Genomic DNA, 24,391 nt, shown 5'->3' with positions numbered 1-24,391 from the left:
GGTTTCCACTTCGTAATACGAGATCCGATCGACACTCGCTTACGTAGACTGGGCGTGGTGCTAGGCGAACCGTTAGTGAAGATAAGCTTGTAAGAATAGGGCTAGAGAGAACATAAGGAGAGAGAGAGAGGGTGCGGAGTGAACAGCAGGGTGCTGGCGGCAAAAATTGAAAAGCGGTGCGTGCTTACAGTGGGGCGCCAAGTAACGAACCGTATATCTCGCGTGGCTGGCTTAACAAAAAGAAAAGGAGCAAGTCTTCACCAAAAGGGCGACAGATCACGCGTGTGTCTCCACCGTGCTACTGAAGCCGGTCAGTCAAGGCCGCAGGTGCTTGCAAGCTGCAGCCTTATACGGCCTCTAAATATATTTTTGTTATTCATTCCCTTATCCATTCTTTCAAGCTGCTGCGTTTCCAGGAGCGCACCATTGCGCGTTTTCGGGCTCACACCAACTACGCGGACTTCGCATGCAAATATCTCCATTCTACGGCCATGGTTCTAAGCGCCGTATAACTGCTCTCTATTTTTCATTCCTGTTGCCTTCACGCGCCAGCCGCTCCTCTTTTATCGCTTCCCTGCGGCTCGCTTTCTCTCAGCGTGCGCCTGTTCTCACGCACATTGCGTAGCTTCAGACCCCCTCCACCCCCCCCCCTCCCCCCGCGCGATATCGGAGGCAAGGCCGAGCGTCTTCGCGTGGAGCTGCGGGCGTGAGTGCCGCAGGCGATGCGCCAACGGCAAGATGAGCGCTCGCGGAATGCGCCTTCGACAGTCGCACCTGGAATACGAGAGGACGCTTCCCCTGCGGGCGGCACCACAATGGGACGCCGTGGCGGTGGTTGACGTGAAACGCATGCGATCGCGCGCTGGTTGTGCAATGCGACTCGGGGCTGCCTCGCCTCGCAGCGCATACCGACGAGTGATTGAGCATTTGTCCCCTTTAGGCGGAGCCTAATTCTATATATTGAATTTTTTCTTTCTCTCTCCACACACACACACACGTACACACACACACGTACACACACAAACACACACACACACACACGCACACACACACACACACGCGCACGCACGCGCACGCACACACACACACACACACACACACACACACACACACACACACACACACACACACACACACACACACACACGTGCGCGTATACATACACGTACACGTACACATACAGGTGTACTGCATCAGCAGTGTATTCAAATACAGGCAGCAGAAAGTCGAGGTAAAGTTGCAATTTGTTTTATCTTTTTCAGCGAATTTGCGCGTCAAAATGTAAATGAGCTAGTAACTGTCGAATGTGTTTGAAACGCTGTGCGCCAACCGTCATGGTAACCTTAGCGGCTACGACGTTGAGCTGCATGCTGAGCACGAGGCCGCGGGCTTGACTCCTGACGCAGCGTCCGCATTTCGACGGAGGTGTAATGGGAAAAAGAAATGACATTTGCGCATTTGCATTTAGGTGAGCGTTAAAGAACCCCACGAAGATAAAGTTATTCCTTAGTCTTTCGCTGTGGCGTCCCTCATAGCCAAGTGTGCAGCGAACGTTAAACACTTACGGATTGCCGGTATATCCAGCACTCAAAAGTTTTTTTTTTTTTTTAATATGCCGGCACTTCAGTCGAGTAAGTCGCACCTTTGCCTCATAAATTTAGCCGTCCGCCTTCAGCTTCCCAAAATTTGAGCGCGAGATCTCCAATCTACCTTTCTTTTTCTATGTAACTACAACAATTAATTGTGTTTTCTTTCAGTCATAGCGGTGGAATATCAGTGCCTTCGTCAATGTATACGTGCTGAAAGGTCAGTAGCACTGGTTTAGCGAGAAAGCTGCCCGAGTTGCTAATCACGTAGCCGCTAAGTGAAATGAAATGTCGCGCGTGTCAGGTGTGCGCTAATATGTAGGCTGCTGTTTTGTGCGGAACATCTGCAGCACGTTTAGCAACCCTTGCAGCAGCTGCTGCCCGCGCAGTCCTGGAGACCTCGGTGGCGCCGTTTGGCTGCACTCCAGATTTCGGTACGGGTCTCAAACGCAGAACGCGATACCGTGGCGATAGACTGCGAGTAAAACAAACAGAGAAAAATAGACATAAAAAGAAACGTGATAACAAATTTAAGCGAGCCCACTGTAGCAGCTGCAGCCTCTCTATATCAAATAACACCGTCAGAATTTTTCGTTATCCGTACAACCGCATCCCGTCGGAAATGTACTCTCCACGTTATTACATCTGGCTACCCAGAACGGTAGTTTGGACCGGGTGCCGTGAAAAAAGGAAAATTGTCCACTGCGTTATCTCATTTCTCGCTCTATTATCGTTATCACTCACCGACATGTATGTCGTCCTACCACCGACATGGCTCAGTGGCTACGGTGTTGCGCTACCGACCACGAGCACGCGGGTTCGATCCCCTGTCGCGGCGATGGAGCCATACCGATGGAGGTGTAATGCAATAATGCTCGTGTAATTATGGTTTGGGTGCATATTCTTAAAGTTTCTCATTTAGACAAAATCAATTCGGAGGTCCTTGTCATACCCTCATAACCCCCAGTGCATTTCCGCGGCGTTAAACGCCACAACCTTATTTAAGTTTACTGCCATGTCTTGCTAAAATAAAAAAAAAAACACCGTTTCCTCTATATTGCACTATCCTTTCGAACAATTCTCAACCCTCACTCAAGCGTCGAATACGACACTCGTGCTATTCGAGTACAAGGAGAGGGAAGGACGAGGGGAAAATAAACAGCAGTTATATAAACAATATAACAAGATTACTTAAAAGCGCAGCCTCCGTCATACTTAACCAGAACGCGGTGTAAGCGGCTTTTCTCTTGCGGATGGTATGCAGATGACAAGAGTATATGACGATCACAAGCGATAGGTCATGACATTACTATTATGATATGCGTGCCATGTAGGTCATGAAACAGACGCCTACGTCTTGGTGCTCTCATGGTAGTTTCGTTAACTTGATTGTTATGTACCAAAACTGGCATAGTATGACAAGCGTGCATGACGAACACAAATGACAGGGCATGACATGTTGGTCATGTAGGTCTTGAAGGAGCCGCGTACGCCTTAGTGCTCTCATGGTCGTTTTGTCAATTTGGTAGGCTCCCAGCACTCTGCTTCGCATAACATCGATTCCCACAGGCCTTGAGATCTGGTTTCTTTTCTCTCAAACGCTTTGTTTTCAGCAGACGCCCACTCCTCCCTCTTTTCTGGACGCTTTATTTCGTGATGTAGCAGATTTCCATACGCGGCTGCTATTGGCCAATAAGCTGACATCAATCGAGAAGTGTGTTCGGCTCAGTCCGTTTCTTCGTATACTGTTACTGTGTATATTTATTAAGGCTGAAGTAAGCGAAAATCTGTGTTAGAATTTCGATAAGAATTACATACTTCCAGAAGAAGCGGACTATCGTCAGCTCATGCCCAGCCACGGACGCCGGCGTAGGAATTAAACTTTGGCCACCCTACTTATAGGTATCGTAGCCATCGGGTCTCGCCGATTTCGGCTAGTTATGAATTTTCAAGCAGCCTCGAACCATGCACGCGAAACTTAAGATCAGACCAGACGCGCGCATGCCAGCGCGCGCTCACTCCTGACCGTGCCTGCCTTGGCACCAGACTTTGTTTCGCATTGAGCTATTGATAGCGCTTCAAACTGCGCAAGTTGGATGTGGCTAATGGATAAGCAGATCGTGGTTGTGGCACGTGAAACCCTATAATTTAATCTAACTTAGTCCATCAATAACCATTCTTGAATTCCTATAGTTAACCCAAACATTTTCACCACTTCCTGCACATGACCCATAGCCTCTCCTCTTCCTCGTTCACTTCGTACAAAAAACGTACACATTAACCACCCGTCATTATAAAATGCTGTAAACTTGTAACGTTAAGGCAGCTCCCCAGTGTCTGCTGTCCCCTTTCAACCACGGACCTAACGAGCAATTAGTCGCAGACATCCGACTACTCCACAGTCACGCAACAAACAAAGAGCACAACACCATCTACAAGTGGATACCAGGTGAATGCGGAATTTTGGGGAAATGACAGTGCGGTTGACACTGCCCGATCGGCCCACTATGGTGCCCGTATTATACTAATACCGTTGTCCAGAACAGATGCAGCCACAAGTCTTAGCTCCCTCGCACGCTAGCTTACGCAAACTCCGTGGAACAGCAGTGAATTCACGCACGCACGTCTCCACACATTGGATCCATGTCTGCAACTCCATCTTTAACGAGGGTTACCACGAGTGGAAGCAACACTTTTGTGCCACCTGTGGCTCAGTATGACATTCACGAACGCCTATCAGCCTTCCGAATTGGAACTGCCGACAGCCCTACTTGCGTGACCAGCGGCTGCGAGGAGACGATCAAGCACCTCCTCTGTGACTGTCCCCATTACAATGTGCCAAGAAAAGTGCTTGTGATCGCGCTCGAAAAACTGGACAATCGCCCCTCCACAGAAGGAAAAGTTCTGGTACACCGGTCTAGAAGAGTTTCGGTACTCAAGGCCTAAAGGGCCCTGGTTAGGTTTGTAAGGGCTTGTGAGTTGTGCGTCTTTAAATATTGTGTGAATCTTTATAATATTTTTGTTTTCTTTGACCTTTTATTCCCTTTGCCATTTTCTCCAGCACAGGGTAGCGAGCCGGTACTTGCACTGGCTAAGCTCCCTGTCTTTCTCTCTCTCTGCCGTTTAAGAGGGTGGCAATCGAACTGCACAGTTCCTTAAGGATTGCCTTCAGAGTTTGACGATCGAGCTAGGTAACGTCCACAAATGCGGATGCAGTACGCGGATGCGAAGTCATGAGACAATTTCTCCTTGAGAGATTTTAATGCGCCTACACGCGACAACCATTATGAAACAGGTGACCATCACTGTGCTCTATCTAGCTCGTCGTTGGGAGCATGCATGCATGCATCGTTAATGGGCGAAAATTAGAAACGGGCGTCATGCTTTTTTAAAATCATATTTAAATAAAAGAGGCGGCCACTCTGAGTAGAAAGGGAAATTTATAAGAGGGGTAAGATACGTCGCAATATGAAGGTGTCACATGCAAAGCTCCACAGCGCGAGAATTATCTCTAGTTTTTTCGTCCACTTCTGCAGTTTCAACTTTCACGTGCATTTCAAATGTGCTGAATTTAGCTGGTTGGTACGGATTGGTTTTAGCGAAACGGCGCGAACAAGAAAAGTCGCCGTTTCGCCAGAAAGGCGAAGCATCGATTGCGATAGAAAGTTAGCAGACATCCATACGAAGTAAGTACAGCACTTTGATCTGCCGCATCAACTTGTAAACCTTCGCTCACTAACTAAATTAACGAGCATAGTGTCAGCGCGCACAGCCAAAATGAACAGATGACACTCGACGACCACGGACACCAGCTTCGAAACGCTGGCGTGAACAAGCACTGCAGCAGCAGTGAGCAAAGTGACCTTCGTATTGTTTATCGCCTCGAAAGCAAACTGAGCGCCGAGAACACACTGCACTCACAAAGCTATGAGCCGCCGACGCACCCAGACTCTGCCCTCAACGCAGATCGCTCTCGAGATACGACCGCGAGACCACGCGCAGCCGCGACATACGCAGTTGCAGCCGGAGTAGAACGTCGCCACCCCCCCCCCTCCCTTCGGTGCTTCGCAACGTTGGTTGCTCCGCACGCGACGAAAGCCGGCGCGCTTCCTCCAACTCTCTTTACTTTCGCGCGGGTGAGATTGAGCCGCGACCGTCAGCTACCCTCGTACTCGAACATATAGCGTAGGGCGCACGGCGACGGTGTTATCATCTTTCTACTTTATACGGAACATCACGGCGACGGCGACGGCAAAAATGCGCCTGGAGTGCCCATATAATTGCTTTTGTAATAAAACAACACAGAACTCTGCACAACAGGGTAAGACTCAGATATCGTGCATGTGTCAATTATCGCGTGTCTTCTCTGTGAAATTTTTTATTGGCGATATACTATGAAAACGAATTTCACATGGAGTCATCTATTGGGGACATTAAGCTAACGTTCCTCAATGTACATTCCTGAATGCAAAGGTACTGTCTTGTCTCTTTTGTTGCTTTTCTGGTTACGCGGTAAATACACGATCTTGGCGTATACATGCAACGACGTTTCTTTCACAGTATGTGAGACTTCGCATGCTGTGTATAACAACGAATTAATACAGTATGTTCACTATACACGTTTAACATGGTTTGTTATGTATTCACCATGCTCGCTGCTCGGCTTGCAACAGGGTTCCCGGATGCCATTCAAGCGAAGAAAAGCTTTGATTCCCTGGCTCCATTTGTTTTCTATATGGAAACTGAGTAAACATAAAAATAGAACAGTGCCTCTTCCTGGCAACTTCCAGGATCACACATCATTAAAAGGCGAGTCTTGGCGGTGACCTGGTCAGCAGAGCAAGTGCTTCAACGAGTGTATTGGGAAGATGAGAGGGGGCGGGGTGCTCGCACCTTGACACACAGAACGAAGTTAATCCTTCTGACAGGCGTAGCATCACCATGAAACGCCTACTCGTGTACTATAGGGCACTACACTTGAGCATTATAGAGAGGCACGCATACACAGTGGCGTTAGGGGCTGCGTCAGGCGCGTGCTGCGACCGCAGGACAGGTGACGTCTCTGCCACTGAGAGTTACACAGCTGAAACGAAGCGAACCAGAAACTTTCCTCGATCCGCTGCAGACGCGAAGTAAAGCGATATGCCAGAGTCATTTGTCTCCGAAGTAACGACGGCCGCAGTGGGCTCTCCCCCCCCCCCCCCTGAAGCACCTGGCGGGGGGTTTCATTAGGGCAGGACGCGATGCATCCACATCGATGGCGCTCAACACGAGGGGTCGCTGGGCCCGTGGCGAACGGAACCACGCGTCCCGAGGGGGGAAGTGCATCGTGCCCTCGGAGCATCCACCGCCTCTCGGGAACAAGAGCGCACGCGCCGGGGGCAGGTTTTTCCCGCCAGGAAGGCCGTAATTGGCCACTTCCGGCGGGCTGCTCGCGCACGCGCGCCCCCTCGTGTCCCGCGCCCGCGATACAGGTGAGGTGGAGCGTTTGCTGCTTCGGAAGCGAGCGCGAAGGCGTGCCTGTTAACTTTTGAGCCCAGTGCCGCGCGTGCGAAGGAAGCGACGAGCGTTGTCGCGCGTATATCCGACGGATGCTTAGATGAGAGGGCACCGAAAATAGACTGCGATTGTTCTGGCAGCCAAGAGAAGAAGGCCGGAGAGTCGACCGTTGTTATTCCCTCGCAGGAGTGCCGCCGCTATTAATCGATCGCGGAGAGTGTTGATCAGCAATCGTCAAATTTAAGCGGCTGTAACACCACCGCTATATAGTGTTGGAAAGAAATACACATAGAGCGAACTTATGCGAAAAGATGATAGTGTGCCTGTGGTTCTCAGGGAAACAGGTAATCGCTGCAAGTATGAGACGAAGATACAGGCAGCAAGGGCCCATTTTTACGGTACAAGCAAATTACTTGGGCATTACTAAATCATCCGATTTGAAATGGGACAAACATGTGTAAGACATAGCTTCCAAGGCATTTACAGCCCTTTGTTCGCTTAAACGTGCTTTAAAATCTGTCTCAACTGACACTAAAATGCTAGCCTACACTTAATTCGTTCGCCCTGTACTAGAGTACGGCATTGCCTGTTGGTTCCCTCATACCAACAGTGCATAAAAATACCAGAAGCGATACAGAAAAAACCGATAAGATTCATTTATTATAAGTACAACCGTAATAATTCCCCAGCTAAGCTCCTTAACAAAGCTTGCCTCCCAGCAATTCGTAAGCGTGCTAAATTCTTACGCCTGAAGTTTCACTTTCCCCCCCTTAATAGAGGCTACGAACTACACAGCCGAACATTTGTATTTTTCTCCGAATGGCGAAACACTAGACCGATACATTCTAAACATATAAGTGAATATAGGTTCCACATTGACACATTCAGGTATCCATTCTCTTCGCAGACAATCAGATATTGGAATTCATTGCCCAGATTTACTATAATTTGCTCAACTGACAATTTTCCTCTTATGCTTTCAAAATATGTCTATCATTATATATCGCGGTGGCAATGATATCGCTTACAGACACGCGTTTTGTTTTGAATTGGTTTTGATGTACTTGTTGTTGTTCGATCTTCTTCTGCTTCTGTATTCTTATTCTGTATTACTGTCTATGTACTGGTTCAGGAATGTCTCATCCTCTTACTCTACTGCTCAACTACGTTTTGTTGTTAGCTGCAATATTACCAAGTGTGTAGTTGTTTGTCATTCATACACTGACACAATGTGTTTCACCAGGTGATGCAACAGCCTCCCTATGGACGCTAGCAGTATGTATGAAATAAAGTAAATAATAAAAAAAGAAATGACCGTCTGTGAACAGCTTTGCGCCAAAAGCGATCGCCTCGAAAATTGTTGATTGTGGCTTTTTGAAGGCCCATCGTGCCCCCTGTGACTACGAAAGCTGCCTTCCGATTCGCTGCGCAGAACTTTGTCTATGTATACGCTCTGCTAACGGAGCAAACTCGAGCGAAGCGACGACTAATTGCGAACACTGCGGCAGCTGGCGACGCGCGACGCGAGGGCATTTCGAGCGTGCGTGCGCCCGTCGTTCCGGCGTCGCCGCAGCACGCCTTAAGTGAATGAAACTCCGAACGCGGAGAAACTACGGCACCGCCGACCCGGAACGCGCGGTTCCATCTGGCTCGCACGTACACGCGACGCCACGCTTTGTGGGCAAAGGTTAAAGGTCCGCCATGACGGTCCGTTGTTTCCTTTCTCTTTTTTCCTTCCTTTTTCTTTTTCCCCAGGGACAGAGGTGTCGAGTGGACGAAGCCGTTGAGCGCGAATACTGGCAGACAGGGACCGCTTTTGTCCCCGGGTCACAATGGGATGACGGCGCCAAAAGGAGCTCTCTGTAGCCGCGTGTAAGAAAGTGCGGACGTTGGCAAAGACCTCAGCCGTGTCCCTTGTCTGGCTGCCACTCACTCCGCGGGTGTCGCCACACCGGGATGGTTTTTTTTCTTCCTTTTCGCTATTTCTTTTACTGGCGTAGCCTATCTAATGCACCAGTGCAGAGTCGAGTGATCACACAGTTTCGCTCCGGGGGAGCGCACCCTTTGACACCTTCCTTTGTTTTGGCAGTGAAAGTTCACTGGGCAAGTCGCACAAAAGAGGCTCGCGCGCGCTACGCTGCAGCCGCGGAGACAAAGCGGCGCTTCCGTTCCTTGCAGCTTCGGTGACTTAATAGCCTCATCCGCCTCTGTCTGTCTTTCTCGGCGTTCTTTTCCGAGTGAGAAGTTTCGGCCTTACAGAAAAGTCCCGCGCGAGTATTTAGGGTGCCGCCAGTCGTAGAGCGTCTCCATGAGGTCCCAGACAAAATACATCAGTTTTTCCCCAAGCGCGAAGGAAGAAGTATATTGGGTCTCTCCCTTTTGGCATTAGCTGATCGTGTGCAAAGATTTCGATTTCAAGCGAAGTTATCAATACGATTCGCATTATTTGAGACCTTCCCGCACTTTTCGGCATGTCCGTCCTTCGTCCTTAGCCCCGTTCACGCCAACTTGGGGCACTGGGTATTTGCTGCTGAGCATATGTGCCACTACGTATGAGCTCGACCCGGCCACATCGGAGGGAAGGGACAATTTGGACCATTGGAAATGTGCAACTTGGCATGTCACATTACGTATGTGAACATTCTTGGTCAATCCCCCTGAACGAGCATGCGCCATTGGCTAATAAGTGCCCAGATAGACAAGCGGCACAAGAGGCAAGAAGTGAGGTGAACAGGATGGTACCAGATTGTGCACTGAGTGGGAAGCGTTTGGCTATATTCAGAGAAGTGAATAAGATGTCACAAACAGAAAATTCAAGAAGTCGGCTGCACAGAAGTGAAGATTTCGGCAACACGATGTGGCGCTACGTTGTTTCAATGATAATTGCATTACCGCCGACATTAATCGTGAGATGGGTGCTGCCGGAATATTTGTTTAGGTTAAATACACCGATAAAGGAGGAGCTCTCAGATCGCACATACATAAGCACAATGTCGCTTAAGGATGAGACAACTGAGAATGTTTTTTTGAAGCGTTCGTAAAAAAAGAGATAGCACTGCTGTTCGCGACCCTTTTACTTAATGAGGGCACGCGGCGCGACAAAATGTCAGCGAAGCATACAAATGACGTTAGAAAGCGAAACGAGAGACTGCTTACTGACAAGAAACGCATTTGCGCAAAGCAGTCAGAGGGACAATTGTTTTAGGCTCTCTGTCATTTCACGCCGCCCTTAATTTGTCCAGAAAATGCGTCTCACGAGCTATTCCCATGGGGAAACCATTAAGCTGGAGAAATTGGCTCGTTAGCCATCGACCTCAGTTCACAAAGCGTCTCCGCGACGACGCAAGCTTTCCTTCATAAATCACACGTTCGCAGCCCGAGCGCACAAGGCAATTCTAAACTACCTTCTCTCCTTCTCATTAGCTCTTTTCCTTCTTTGTGCTCAAGACGTTTTTGCACTGGGCGCAGCCATCATGCCTCAACGCAGCTTCAAGCTCTGCTTACTATAGGGGAGCGTTCCGTGACAAAAGCGGTTTCCCCGTTCTTTCAATGGGAAAGTTGAACTAGTACATGTACCTCAGGCGGCCGAGAGCGCCGGAGTTGGTAACATGTGCGACAGTGAAACAGCGCGCCACAAACGACGTGACATTATCACGCATCTCATTAGGCGAAGAAACGAGGTGCGCTTCGAATTCGCAAACCCCAGCCGCGGAGTGAGCAGCATTCCTGAGCCGAGTTACACCGAGTCGCACGCGAGTGGCTGTACAGGCCTCATTAGGCAAAGCCTCGTCTCTCTCTGGCTATTGGCCGATGAATCGGCTTCGCCATACATACGGCGGAGCGCAGAGCACTCGTTATCCCAGCCATCAGGCGCGCAGAGGGACGCAGAGCGTGTTCTCGCAGAGGACGCGTGCACAATAGGTTGCCGTTCGCGTCCCCACGAGCGTTTTTATTAGCCGCCGCTCGTTTTTTTCCTGCGTTGACCATTCATCACGTGTCCTTCAATATTCAAAAAAGTTGAGGGCGAGCACCGCGACCGGGCTGGCCGGACGGTATGTCCGCGCTGCCCGGACGTCCTGGCGGAGGCCGTTTTCGAATCACGCGCACAATTAGGACGGCCGTGTGTGCCGTTTTATTCTGAAGCAGTATTGAAACATGCATTATGTTAAAAGCTTACCCCACATTTTGCCACAAGTTTGCGCTGTATAGGCTGTAGGCCTTCGGAAAGAAGAAAAACGTTCCAGCACTATCGTAACTGCGTGCTAGAAAAAATAGGAAAGTGTGACGAACGCTGTTAGTGCCCTGTAACCAACGCCGATAATTTCGAAAACGAAAATGTGCGTAAATTATGTGAACACATCTTCCTTTAAGTTGCGCAGGAATCCCATATACGGACTGGAAGAATCTATCGCAGTGGAGAAAAAATTTGCACTGAGCTGGGTATCGAACACGGTGCCAACACTTTTGCGAGGCAGCCGCTCTGTATACCGTCCGAACAACTGGCAAATTAGCCGATCGCAGATCGAGGCAGGATCACTGACAACTCAAAGCGTAAAAGACAAATGATTATGCGGAATCAATTCTGCAGAAATCCGCAAGTTTCAAGAAAGAAAAGTCAAATGGAATTGATCTGAGAGTTGAACAAAGGTAGACAAACGAAAGCTCACACGCCTTTCTCTGAAAGCAAGGTTCTGCCAGTTGCCATACAGACGACATAGATGATGAAGACGTGCACGGCAATGGGCCTCGACGTTTACTTCCCTTCCGTTTCAAGGAATGCATTCCGTCCCATTCCCCGAGCGCCTCCGCTTCTTCCAATCGCACATACCGAGAGCAACGGTAGAGTTGGTCTACAGAGTGCACGTACGTGACAGCGGGCTACGTAACCGGCGGCGCATCACAGGGGTGTGCGTTTGATATTCCCAAGCTCGCTCGACCCGGCGGTGACCCCAGAGCGGAGTGCTCGCTGTATACACGGATCTGCGCTGGCCGGCCGGCCGGCCGGTCCCGAGGATGCACCCGGAGGGGGGGCACCTTTATCTCAGCCCTCATCTGTTTGCCTTAGAAGCACGGGAGTCCCGAGATCGAAGTTCGCTCGGCGTGTGACGTGCCTTGTCGGAAGCGCAGTCGGCCCGCGTGCAGAGGCCGCGCGTTTCGCACGCCCGCTCGACTGTCGGTTGCTGCGCCTGCCTGGCGTGGCGGCCCTCCGCGTGATTTGCAGGGGAAGGCGCCGAACGTCAACTCTTTATCGAACGTCAACGGTCCAGATTGACAAAGAGGAGAGAACTTTATTAATTCATATTTGAGAAACAATTAAGAGTAATCAAATGTATATTTCGAGAAATGTTCTTGAGAGTCATATATATATATATATATATATATATATATATATATATATATATATATATATATATATATATATATATCATTATACGCTCTATGTGTGCTGATATTTTGCAGCCGACAATTTCCTATTGTTGTCTGTGTGTTGCACGAATCGCTGCTGCTAATGTGGGCGCCGAGGGCGCCTCGTGGCTACATTTATGCAGCTTTCACCTCTGCCTCCTTAATGTGTACTGCGTGCAAATAAATTGAAAGGCAACAAGAAAGAAAAAAAAAACAAGAAAGAAAAGAATTAGATTAAAACGGATGCTGACTATTTCTCTATTCGTTGGGCAAGTGCCTGAATACTTCTATACATTTCTGATTGATACTTGTTTTTATATTCTGTGGTATTCTGTAAGTCCATTGATTATCATTATTATTATAATTTTTTTTTTTTGCTTTGCATGCATGCGGCACATTTTCCGAGGTTTCTTGTTGTGCTCCCTGCACTGCTCACTGATACATGCCGGTCACCGTTGCTCATAAATGTACGAATGCGCGCATGTGTATGCGTCTTTATTTGCTCATTCCCTCGTGCTATTTCTGTCTGTGCAATTGAGAACCAAACACTGTAGAACAGCTGGGACGAAAGAGCAGTCAAGATTTCGGATATCATCAAGTAAATGAACAAATGGAATATAACAATAAATCAAGACAAAAAAAATGAATTAAGGGTTGTATCGCGATGCAGGTAACGGATTATGACAGATGCCATATTGGGGGGTCCACGTGACATTTTGCAGCGTGGACTCAAAGCGCAGTAGACGAGTGCACTTTTGTATTCCACCTTCACCAAAACGCTGCCGCTGCTGTCGGGAATCGAACCCGGAACCTCGTGTTCAGCAGCAGAACGCCACAGGCACAGCATTGCCGTGGAGGTGTGAAATAATAGCTTATTTTCGAATATTAGGTTAATAATAATAATAATAATAATAATATTTGGGGTTTTACGTGCCAAAACCACTTTCTGATTATGAGGCACGCCGTAGTGGAGGACTCCGGAAATTTTGACCACCTGGGGTTCTTTAACGTGCGCCTAAATCTAAGCACACGGGTGTTAATATTAGGTTAAGGTAGGCACTTTTTAAGCCTCCTGTTTCACAAATCTTAGGACAAAATTCAGTTACAAAGATTTCTATTAAATTTTAATCATCAGTATTTTGAAAAGCAGTACGGCATAGACATATAAACGAATGAGCACGCTGCTGTGTCTTTATACTGACACAAGGTATCTTTCTTTTTAACCGTAAAAAGGACGATCGTAAAGATTGTCGCATTTTTGACATCATCACGGTAATTTGCGCGGTTGCAGCCACATAGCATACAACGAGACAAGCCAAAGTATTACTGAGGGCTAAATTTACCTTGGGCGCAGGGCAAACAAACAAACACGTAAACAAACAACCAAGCAAGCAAGACATAGCACCTGATATGCGCCAGCTACCATTAATATGTCAGTAGCCTCTGAAGATAAGTAATCTTCTTTTTCACTGGGAGACAACCTCCGGCTAGTGTTAACAGGGCATCTAGGCGTCTCCGCTTGGAATGTTATCTAGGAGGAGGAGGAGGAATAAACTATATCCACATCTTTTTTCCACTTTGTATTATTCCTGTTGTTTCATTAGATGACGCTTTTACTCGCGTTCCACTTCGGTTCCTTCTGCAAAGTGGAACATGTGCGCAAATATTAGCCACTTACGTAAGTGGAACAGCATTTCATATATTTCATTTTTTTTAACTTAATACCTTAAAAAAATGAAATATATGAAATGCTGTTCCACTTACGTAAGTGGCTGATATTTGCGCACAGGTTATCTATATCCGCATCTTTTTTCCACTTTATATTATTCCTGTTGTTTCATTAGATGACACTTTTAATCGAGTTCCACTTCGGTTCCTTCTGCAAAGTGGAACATGTGCGCAAATATTAGCCACTTACGTAAGTGGAACAGCATTTCATATATTTCATTTTTTTTAGGTATTAAGGGACACAAAAATATATATGTGGAACTGTGCTCTAGTAAAAAGGTATAGGCAGATAAAGCTGACTTTACCGGAACACAGTATCACACATTTATTGTTATATCTATACTTAAGAAGCAAATAATTGCAATATATGAAACACCGTTATAATGTAATATGATCTAGCTTAAGTGGAATGTATATGGCAAAATTTTTGAACGTTATCGATTTAGATATGGAATCCAAGTGGAAATACATTAATAGTGTAGTATAGGAGATGCCGCACTTGTTGCATGCAAGTAATATGATGCAAAAAGAAGAGAAAGCATTTATCTTGCGACACGGTGTCTATCTTCCTTCCCCCTTTATATAGATTTCTTTTCGTTCTCGCAACGAGTCGATCATCGCTCTCACCCTTCGGGGAGCAGGCGAATCCGATGCGCCGTTGGTCCTCCACCTACTGAGCACCACGGAGAACAAGAGTCCAGCCAGCACGCAGATGGACACCACGGCCGTGACAACGGTGGCGCCACTGTCGCCCACTCCTGCTACGCCGCCCTGGTGGCCGTGCTTGGTGGCGTGCAACTTCGAGTGAACTCCGTGGAGCCGCACTTGGTGCTCCAGGGACAGCGGACGATCCTCTGCGATGGAGTGGAATAGGAGATATTACATGCGATGGATATTTGAGGCACGAAAAACGCCCACTTAAGCAATGCCGTGTGTTTTGGTCGTGGCTAAGTGGAAAATACAGGCAGAATGGAAGGGCATAAACAGACAACAGAAGAAGAAGGAAGCCATGTTTACCAGAAGAATGTCCGGTTGTCTATCCTACGGTGGGAAAGGAGAACATAAAGATGAGAGTGTTTGAGCGTGCGCGAACAGCATCACGCAGTGAAATGCTTTCGCTTCAGATAGCACTATTCAAAAGCACACAAACGACTTCCCTGCCTTCTGGACCGATGATTGTAGCGTCAGTACGGTCAGTGGACGATCATCTAGTCGTCCCAATGCATTGGACATTGATCGTCTCTGTAAATCAAACCGAGGACACTGGCACAACAAGTGGCCTATGTTCCCTTCGCAGCCTCTGCTATCACATGCAGCACGGTCATGAATTCCAATGAGCATTAAACAAGCTCGTTAAAATACGGCAGTAAACGGCTTCTATATATGGTAGGCAAACTAGCATGGAAACGGTGCAAAGTGTATGCACAAAATATCACAAAGGTACTCAGTAAGAACAAGAAAAAAGCCACAGAGTCGTGTACAGTATGACCATGTCAAGTAGGACTGGTGCTTTCCTCACTTTTTCAGGTGATTACTGCACTACTATGATACGGCCAATTTTCCTCTCGTAACCCGCGCACATAAATGTGTCATGAATAAATCGCCCTTAGAGGCCTAAATGATGCAGACGACAATGCAATACAGCCAGAAGGGTGAGAAACTGTGCAGCATTGTACCCTCGGAAATGGGAGCAAGATAATTTTAATGCGTTCAGATCTGTGCGTCTTAAAAGCAATAAATTGCGGCATAAAGGAATAAAACAGGATTACAACTTATCCCGAACGGAGATTTCATTAGGTATATTCGAACACAGGGAGGGCGATTCAGACACGAAACACCACTGAAACATATCACAGCCTCGTTAACTCAAAGCTCTTGTGCAAATATGCAATACACAAACTGTGCGTTTGCTCGGCGAAATAGATTAAATACAACTGCTTGTACTTACATGTATATCCTATATCCTTTGTTGCTTTCTTAAGGCACGTACTATTCTCGATAGTTATTTAATCAATGAAAAACTTTAAAACAGATATACAGGATACGTTACTACAATACTGTATGGATCAATAGCCAAGAGGTTAGAATCAGGTCCACTACGAATTCCGTGTAGATATCAGATGCACAGAAAACAAGAACAACATATCAGGATAAGCATATTCTAAATATTTGGCATAATATACGTATAGTATGGTGACAGATAGCAGAATCAATAGAAGTTTTTACATAACATTTTTCCTAAAATATGCCGGAACAAAGAAAAGCAAAGGAAGAAAAAAGAAAAGGCAAAATCTAGCGCATGTCATCTAGTACAGCTGAAGAAGTATTTTTTACATGCTAGCTTGAAGTTTGTCACAGCTTTGATGTCAATTAACAGATGATTGTTTACTTTGATCACACGAAATATTCTGTTATATTTTCAGATCCTTTAGTGAACACCCTAAACACTAAGCAACAGTCTAAAAAAAAAGGGAACATGACCTTCCAGGTTATTAGACCTCGTAAAGTCTTGTCACTGCCCAGTTCCCACTAAACGTTGTGGCTGCTTAATGGTACAACGCATGACTTCTCTTTAGTAATGATTCAGGCGTACAGTTTCCGTTAATCTTGCATTTAACAGCGTAGTAATGCAAAAGGAAGCCCTGTGTCACGCTTTACCGCGTACGCATTTTTGACTGTTTTTGGCCCATTCTATGTTTGGTGGAGCTCTCGTGGCAGGCTCAGTTGTACCTGCTTGCCAATGCATACACCATTATCTAAAATGCTTATTTTCTGTCTCGCAGTTTATGCCACGAAATATTAGAAACACGAGAATTCTAAACGGAGTAGCAAATTGCAGCGTGTTCGCTCTTGTCAGTTGAGTCGGCGGCGGTTCAGAGGTCCACTCTGGATGCCACTTTAAGCATAACCATTCTTCAGGGATGCGTTTATCCGAAGTTCTATACGGAACGTAAGCCTTAGGCGAAGAACTCTTTCATAACGCCCTGTTTTTTATTTTTGTATAAGGGGGAGACATAGGTTGTGGTGAGGGAGCGTATGAACGATGCCTCTAAGGCAATTTCTTGAGGTAATCACTTATTCACCGTGAACGCGAAGCACTTATGCGCTTCAAGTTCAGCCTGATGGTCTCCACAATACGCCGCTCATCGCAAACGAAATAAGGGTTCACACGAACCAGCGGGCCTCAAGCACGCCTCTTCACCGTTCCCACAGTCTGTCAACGATCTGAAAAGCACATCACGCTGTCTACTGAAAGGTAAGGCTCGGCGAGTCAAGAGGCATAAGATAAGCTACCAGAAAAATCAGTCCTTGTTCCCACAATTCCGAACGTCTAAAGTAGGCGCAGGTTAGGCTACATCGACTGCCTGAAGAGCCCGATTCATCTTCCACTTAGCGTCGTGACCAGATAGCTGATGGGGACGGGGAAGCCAGGCGGGATTCAGGTGAGAGTCTGATATCTAATAATCTATCATGTAATTAAATCAGCAGCTGCGCCTGCATCTTTCGCTCGGCGCGATCCCCCTCCATGTTTCGTTTCTTTATTATTTTCTCTCTCTCTCTCTCTCTAGCTTTCTCCTTTTGCGTTGGGCTCCGTCTTCGCAACGTTGTTCGGAACAGTTGCAGCGTCCGTCCAAACCAGGACATGTCAAGCCAAAGACGAGGGGGATGAATGATATGAGAAGGTTCCTACCAGGTAACGAACGCTTCAAACCCAGAGAGCGCTGCGATCTCAGGGCCAGATAAGCGACCGACGGTGCCGCGAGACGACGAGAGATTACAAAAAAGCAAAGGGAGGACGACGTGACTCGCGCACGATTCCCTCTCTTAATCCGCCGCTCGTAGTAAGAGAAGCGGCAACAGCTAATGCAAGATCGATCAGCGGACATGATTCATTAGCCTCCTGATTGCGGATTCATTGGCAATTAACAGTGGACACGCGCAAAGAAGGAATAATTCGGGAGGGAACCGAAGCAAGATAAAGTCGGAAAAGAGGAAGCGGAAGCGTGTCTATAGGCTTGAGAAAGACAGGAAGAGACGGAAAAGGGAGGCAGACCCAGCACGAGACTCGTAAACGGTCACGCGAACTGCGCATGCAGCAGCTGGGTTTGCATGTACGGCCACGTGTTTCTAGCGAGTGCGAAGCCTGCAGACACACGAGCAAGATAGCGCTAAACGGAGGCCATGTGCACGAGAGACAACCTGGAAATGTGTGTGGGAGTGTTTGCTGTCTACCCAGAGAGAGAGAGAGAGAGAAATTTTCAACTTTCGCAGCGCGTCGTGAGCATCGAGATCTGCATAATTCGAAAACATCTGCCCAGTTATTATTATTTTTTCATGCCCCAACGGCTACCCGCGCAGATGCTTGCTGCCCCGAACATAGGTTTTAAGAGCTGAAAGACAGCGCCTTAAGGCGGCGTGTAGGAATCGTTAAAGGAAAAAAAAACACTGAGGCATGTATGAGTTGGATGGCCCATAGAATTAATGCACTTCATAATCGACTGCATGGTACTAAGGTTAGCAACAGCATAGTACGGCTCTAAATTTTCGAAAGAGCGGGTACGGTGCCAAGAACAGCGGAAACGTTTCTCTCATGGCGCACAGGGCAACGCACACTCAAGCTACATCATGCGCACGTGTGTGTGTGCGTGTGTGTGTATGTGTGTGTGCGTGTGTGTGTGTGTGTGTGTGTGTGTGTGTGTGTGTGTGTGTGTGTGTGTGTGTGTGTGTGTGTGTGTGTGTGCGTGCGTGCGTGCGTGCGTGCGTGCGTGCGCGTGTGCGGGCATCTCTGCGTCTGTAATGGTGTATGAACGGGTGTGGGGGGTATGGTGCGCAGAAGAGGAAAGCGAGATTACTAAGGAGAGAAATGTTCTAGTTTCCCCACCACGTGCTTACGAGCACAGATATCTGCATAGAGCGAAAACATCTGCCCAAATGGCCACATCTTTCTGACACGGCTGAGAGGCGCAGATGCTCCCTCAGGGAACGGTGGCTGAAGGCGCAGCGACGTAAACATTTTAAACGCGTTAGAAAGGGAGGTGGCCTTCGAAGGCCCGGTGTTCGTGCGTCCATGGTAACACCTGACTCTGCGAGCGCGCTAAAGAAATACGACAAAGCTGAGGTTATTAGGCGCTAAACCCTGAACTTCAGTTTCAGCTGCGTGGCCGGAACACATCCCGCTCTTGCGAGCCGCGTCATGGCGACACAACGAAGACGAGACCAAAGCAACTTCGAGAACAGCAACATAGAAAGTCGACAAAGACGACGATATCAACAACGATGAAACTGATGAAAGCAGTAACCTTTGTTCGAGCGGGAGAAAACACAGAATGGCAGATGTAAGACACATAAAAAGAGACAACTGGGGTTAGTTTAAGCGGAATCGCATTCTCTTAGAAAGGCGAACATTAATGAAATTTGGATATGGCAGCATTTTCTTCAGTGAGCCCACAATGAATACTTGTATGAATCGGTTATGTGTGTCAATTTTAATCAGTGTATCGCGGCTGCAGCGTCTTCGATATTTCGCTATACTTTCATTGCAGTGCCGGTACATGACCAGAGGCTGAAATAATTATCGTCGTGCTTTACTTTCTGAACTTGTGACGTTTATTGTTACCTGATATTATCATTTCTTTTTCTTGCTGCTATGTGGTGAGAAGTAGACGTCACTAACTCTATTTCTTCAACCGCGAACGCTCAGCTTTTGTGGACGCGGCGGCATACGCGGGAAACAAAGCTTTCGCAGTGGCGGTTGTGGACGGCCGCGGATCCACAAGATATGCAGCCACGGTAATTGCAAGGAAGCCTGAACAGGCCGAACAGGTTGCGATCGCTCTTGCGCTCACCGACGACAATCTTTCCCATATCTACAGCGACTCCATAGCCGCTATCAGAGCTTTCCAAAAAGGAACGGTCTGTGCACAGGCACTCAGAATTGTTACAAAGAAATATATTAAGAACCACGTCATATACTGGTTCCCGGCACACTTAGGACCAAATATCGGTGACGTCCCCAACCTTAACGAGGCGGCACACGAGGCTGCGCGCGCGCTTACAGACCATGCGGCTTCACCCGACCACTCGGAGAACAAGGACGCCGCCACTACATACTATGAAATCACTAAACACTACTACCTACAACGTAGAGAGTATCGCACGCCACACCGCACGCTCACTCGAGCTCAAGAGGTTACACTCAGAATGCTACAAACAGACACGTACTCCACGCAAAACAGACTACACCATTACATGCCTGAGCTCTACGACAAGTCTTATTGCACCAATTGCAATACATTCCTTAATGTGAATCATCTACTCTGGGCGTACTCGCAAGGTCACATAAACTCCGAACCGGACAAGCGCAAGTCTGAAAAAGCAATCTGGAGCGAAGAACTCGCTCTCCAACTCTGGGCCGTCCAGCAGGTCCACGACGCCACCAGGAAACTCAACCTCCCGGTTCCGTCGTGGGAGGCGTCCACTTCATGAGAGCCCAAAGCTCTCGTGGCCTGCAGGACTTTGAATAAAGTTGATTTCCTTCCTTCCTTCCTTCCTTCTTTCCTTCCTACCATCTTTCATTGCAGCTCTAAAATATAGTGAAGTGCGATGAGCTGATGCGTTATGCCACAAAACCTCCACGGCCATTCTAGGTCACTATGTTTAAAGCCTCCTGACACCCTGAAGCTGGGTATCTTCAAACACATTCATAGCTAGCTGAAGAGTGGTTTACTCTGCCTCGTTCGACGAGCTGACACGGGGCGCTGTTTATAGTTTGTACTGTCAGGATTGGGGGCTCAATCCCATCGCTCGTGGTCCTTTGCCAAGATCGGAATACGGCATGAATTCGAAGGTAGCTGGCCCATGCCGTCGTCCAACTTATTTACGCTGAGGTCGTTGATGAAGTGAAGAACTGTTTCTCATCGAGAACGAGGAAAATGGGTTTATTTACAGAAATTAAATCAGTCTAACATGACTGCTCAAGAGAAGTGTATCAGTCTAACATGATTGCTCAAGAGAAGTGTCACCAGCATTCGCACAACAACAGTTTTTATACACTCGGTCCGCCGGCCATACGAGGCGGCGACTGTTCGTTTACTCATCACCAACTCGCCGCTGCTCCACAGATCAGTTTACGTACACAAAGGCAACCGCGTCCTGATGCCCGACGCCGGCGTTGAAGGGGTGCCGTTCCAGGAAGTATCGGCGCCCATCGAGGGTAGCTCTTTGTCTTGCGTCTGGACGAGCATGAGAAGCACCAAAATACGGCTTCCACACGGCAGCTTGTCCATGCGTGTCATATCAGGTCCACGTTGGGGAACTCCGAAACCATTGTTCACACACCGAACTCGTCCCGTCACAATGTCGATGGGGCTGGTGGAAGGTGGCGGTTTTCAGCACAAAGGCCGCTTCTTCGAACGCCTCCTAGCTGCAGTGACGGAGAGGGTGCGGAATGCGCGTCTTGCCCCCTTGTCGTAATTGGGTGGCAATCCTGCCCTGCAGCTCGCCATTCTTAACAGCGAACGCCTCCTAGCTGCAGTGACGGAGAGGGTGCGGAATGCGCATCTTGCCCCCTTGTCGTAATTGAGTGGCAATTTTGCCTTGTAGCTCGCCATTCTTAACAGTACGTACCGCGAAGTCTGGAAACGTCAGCTTCTCGTGTCAGCTTCTGTTTCAGCGGATACTATCACACATTTGTATATATCCCAGGAAGCGCAATGCTCTGGCGACGTCAGCGGGCAATGTTGGCTTCACAAATAATAGTTAAAGTGTATTCTCCGATGTTAGACTGCCGTCCACGGCGCCACGTGCAATGTTCACATCCGGATGAACGTGTAGCCAAGGAATCGTACGCTGCGATAATCACTCGTCGAGATTTAACTCGCCGCATTAGGTCTCTGTTGCTCAACTTACGCATTAGGTCTGCAAAGTAGACCATCTTATACACCGACAAGGACATGCGCAGAGCCCTTCGTGCCGGGCTTGTGGGCATTGCAGCCAAAAGCCTGAGTACTTGTTGGCGCTGTGTGGGCTGCCTGAGCAAGTTCCAAGAACATTGGATTGGATTGAATAACTTTAATGAAAAGTTCTGCGAGCTACGGGACGCAAGGTCCCATAGAGCGGGCTACTCCATGTTGGGACCGGGAGTTGTAACTCCCTGGCCGCATCGTGGGCTCGATGGACGGCCCAGAGCTGCTCCGCCAGGTCCGTGCTGCTAATCCTGCTCGAACTGCAATTAACGGTAACTCGTTTCCGAAAGGCTGCGTTTCAACTCTGTACGCGGCTCGCAAAGCTGTGCTAGGATTCCTGTCAACCCCCGTGAAGAGACTCTCGCCTGTAATGCTGTGGTGCACCTTCTTCTCTATTTTTCCTCCTTTTGGACTTCTCCTTGTTCTCTTCTTTTTTTTTCGGTCCGGTTCAAGTGGGTGGGAGAGGTGTTCCTCAATTGCTAGCCCGCTTTTGTATTTGTATACGTTTACGTGATTAATAAAAGTAATAATCATAGAGCGGATTACCAGCGACATTGCTAATACCATGCATACACTGTATATCGTTTTGTGTAGCACTGTGTGTATATATATATATAGGTAAAGATATGCGGCTCTATCAGATTTTTATTTTAAGAAGTTTGTTTGAAGATTTCTTTGCGAAACCTGAGATATACCATCAAAAAGCGTACTTTTGCAAGGCATGAATCATAGCGGATGTGTGCTCGCCCCCATAGTGCACGCCCATGGTGCTGTCTCTTACGACACCGCACGCATGCGCAGTGGCGCCCTTATGAGCTTGTTTAGCCAGCCGCAGTCGCTAACCGGAGTTGTTGACCTTTGGTCTCCATTTGGGACGCCATCTGCGTTCGCTGCTCTTGCTGGTATGAAGTGTATACAGCACTGGAAACTGACGCGGAGAGAGCCGCGATAAGGGTGCCTGGGGCCAGACCGAACTTCAGAGGCATTTCGAGGGCCGCTGTCAAGGCCCCGCCGTCAAGCATGCCACGCCATTCAGCTTTCAGCCCGCAAAACGCGGTGAGAAGTGAGAAAGAAGATTCGAGAAACCTCCCCCTGCAGGGGAAAATTCCAGGGACGCATTCCCAAAGATTTCCATTTGTGACCATTGCAGACCGTTGCATGGTCACCTTCGCTAACGATACGTCAAACGTCGCGATCAGCTGGAACCGGCTCTTACGAAGAGTTCTAGCGCAAGAATGTTTTTGTGAACACGCGTCTAGAGCTTCCTTGCCGAGTGCATGATTTAGACTGCATTTTGTCGTTGGAACGAATGCCCCAACATACGTTCCTGCGAATTAGCGAATGTGTTTTCTCAAGGCAGGGACACGAACGAGGGTGAGTGAACAAAACAGGCTGATTTGCATTAAGCCGTAGGTGCACTTGTCTCGCGCTTTCAGTCACCGGACAACATGCAGTTGCCCGCATTGACGGCGTCTGCAAATGAAGGGAATCATTGAGATAAGTAATAACGTTTCGCGTTTCTGAGCCTCTCTTTCTTCCATTCTTTCCCCAGACAGCAGATTACAGAATGGTTCTTCTTCCTAAATACACACCAAATAGCGTTGTCGAAAGTGCAGAGATAACATCTTTTACCGTGACACGGCAAGAAACGCTTTCAGGAAGCGGCCTCCAGACTTGGAAAATATCAGAAAAACGCCGGAAAGAAGAAGGCGATCCCGCAGGCCGATCAGCCGAAACCGTCCTTCCGGCTACCGAGACGATCGTCCCTCTCGGCGTCACAGTCCCGACCGAGGAGCGCGTTGCGCGCCCGCAAAATTTATAGGAGCCAGTTGCGTGCATGCAAAACCAGTTCAAACCGCGTGCAGAGCAAGGAGGGAAAAACAGGCTACAGGCCGTCCCTCGAAGGCCGGAGGGTGGAGGAGGGGGGGCATATCGCGAGCCGTTCGTTGTGCGCGCAACGCAAACAGAGCGAGCTGCAGCACGAGCAGCGCGGTCGCCGCCGCTATCGCCGGCGCCCTTTTGGGGTCACCCGCCGCGTCTGGAGTGAGCCAGCCAGCGAGACAAGGTGCCCGAGACCGCAGATGCACGCGGCCGGCCGTCCGTCCGGCTGGTCTGCCGGACGGCACAACTTGAGGGAGGGCACTCACGGAGAGAGAGGGCGATGCAGGCTCGGGGACGATAAAGCATTTTCGGGGTTCGCGCGGCGCC

The 24,391-nt window shown here is 48.4% G+C and overlaps 1 protein-coding gene across 1 annotated transcript in view; it reads right to left on the bottom strand.

Moving 5' to 3' along the window:
* LOC135913961 (uncharacterized) overlaps positions 1-24,391 on the bottom strand; it is a 57,102-nt gene that overhangs the window by 9,511 nt on the left and 23,200 nt on the right. Inside the window, exon 3 of the mRNA XM_065446673.2 lies at positions 14,847-15,073. Within this exon, the coding sequence (XP_065302745.1) occupies positions 14,847-15,073 (227 nt within the window). The remainder of the gene's footprint in view (positions 1-14,846; positions 15,074-24,391) is intronic.

This window comes from Dermacentor albipictus, chromosome 3, assembly GCF_038994185.2.
Source record: "Dermacentor albipictus isolate Rhodes 1998 colony chromosome 3, USDA_Dalb.pri_finalv2, whole genome shotgun sequence".
Taxonomy (NCBI): domain Eukaryota; kingdom Metazoa; phylum Arthropoda; class Arachnida; order Ixodida; family Ixodidae; genus Dermacentor; species Dermacentor albipictus.
Note: the sequence above shows the minus strand (reverse complement) of the source record. Positions and strands in the feature narration are given on the sequence as shown.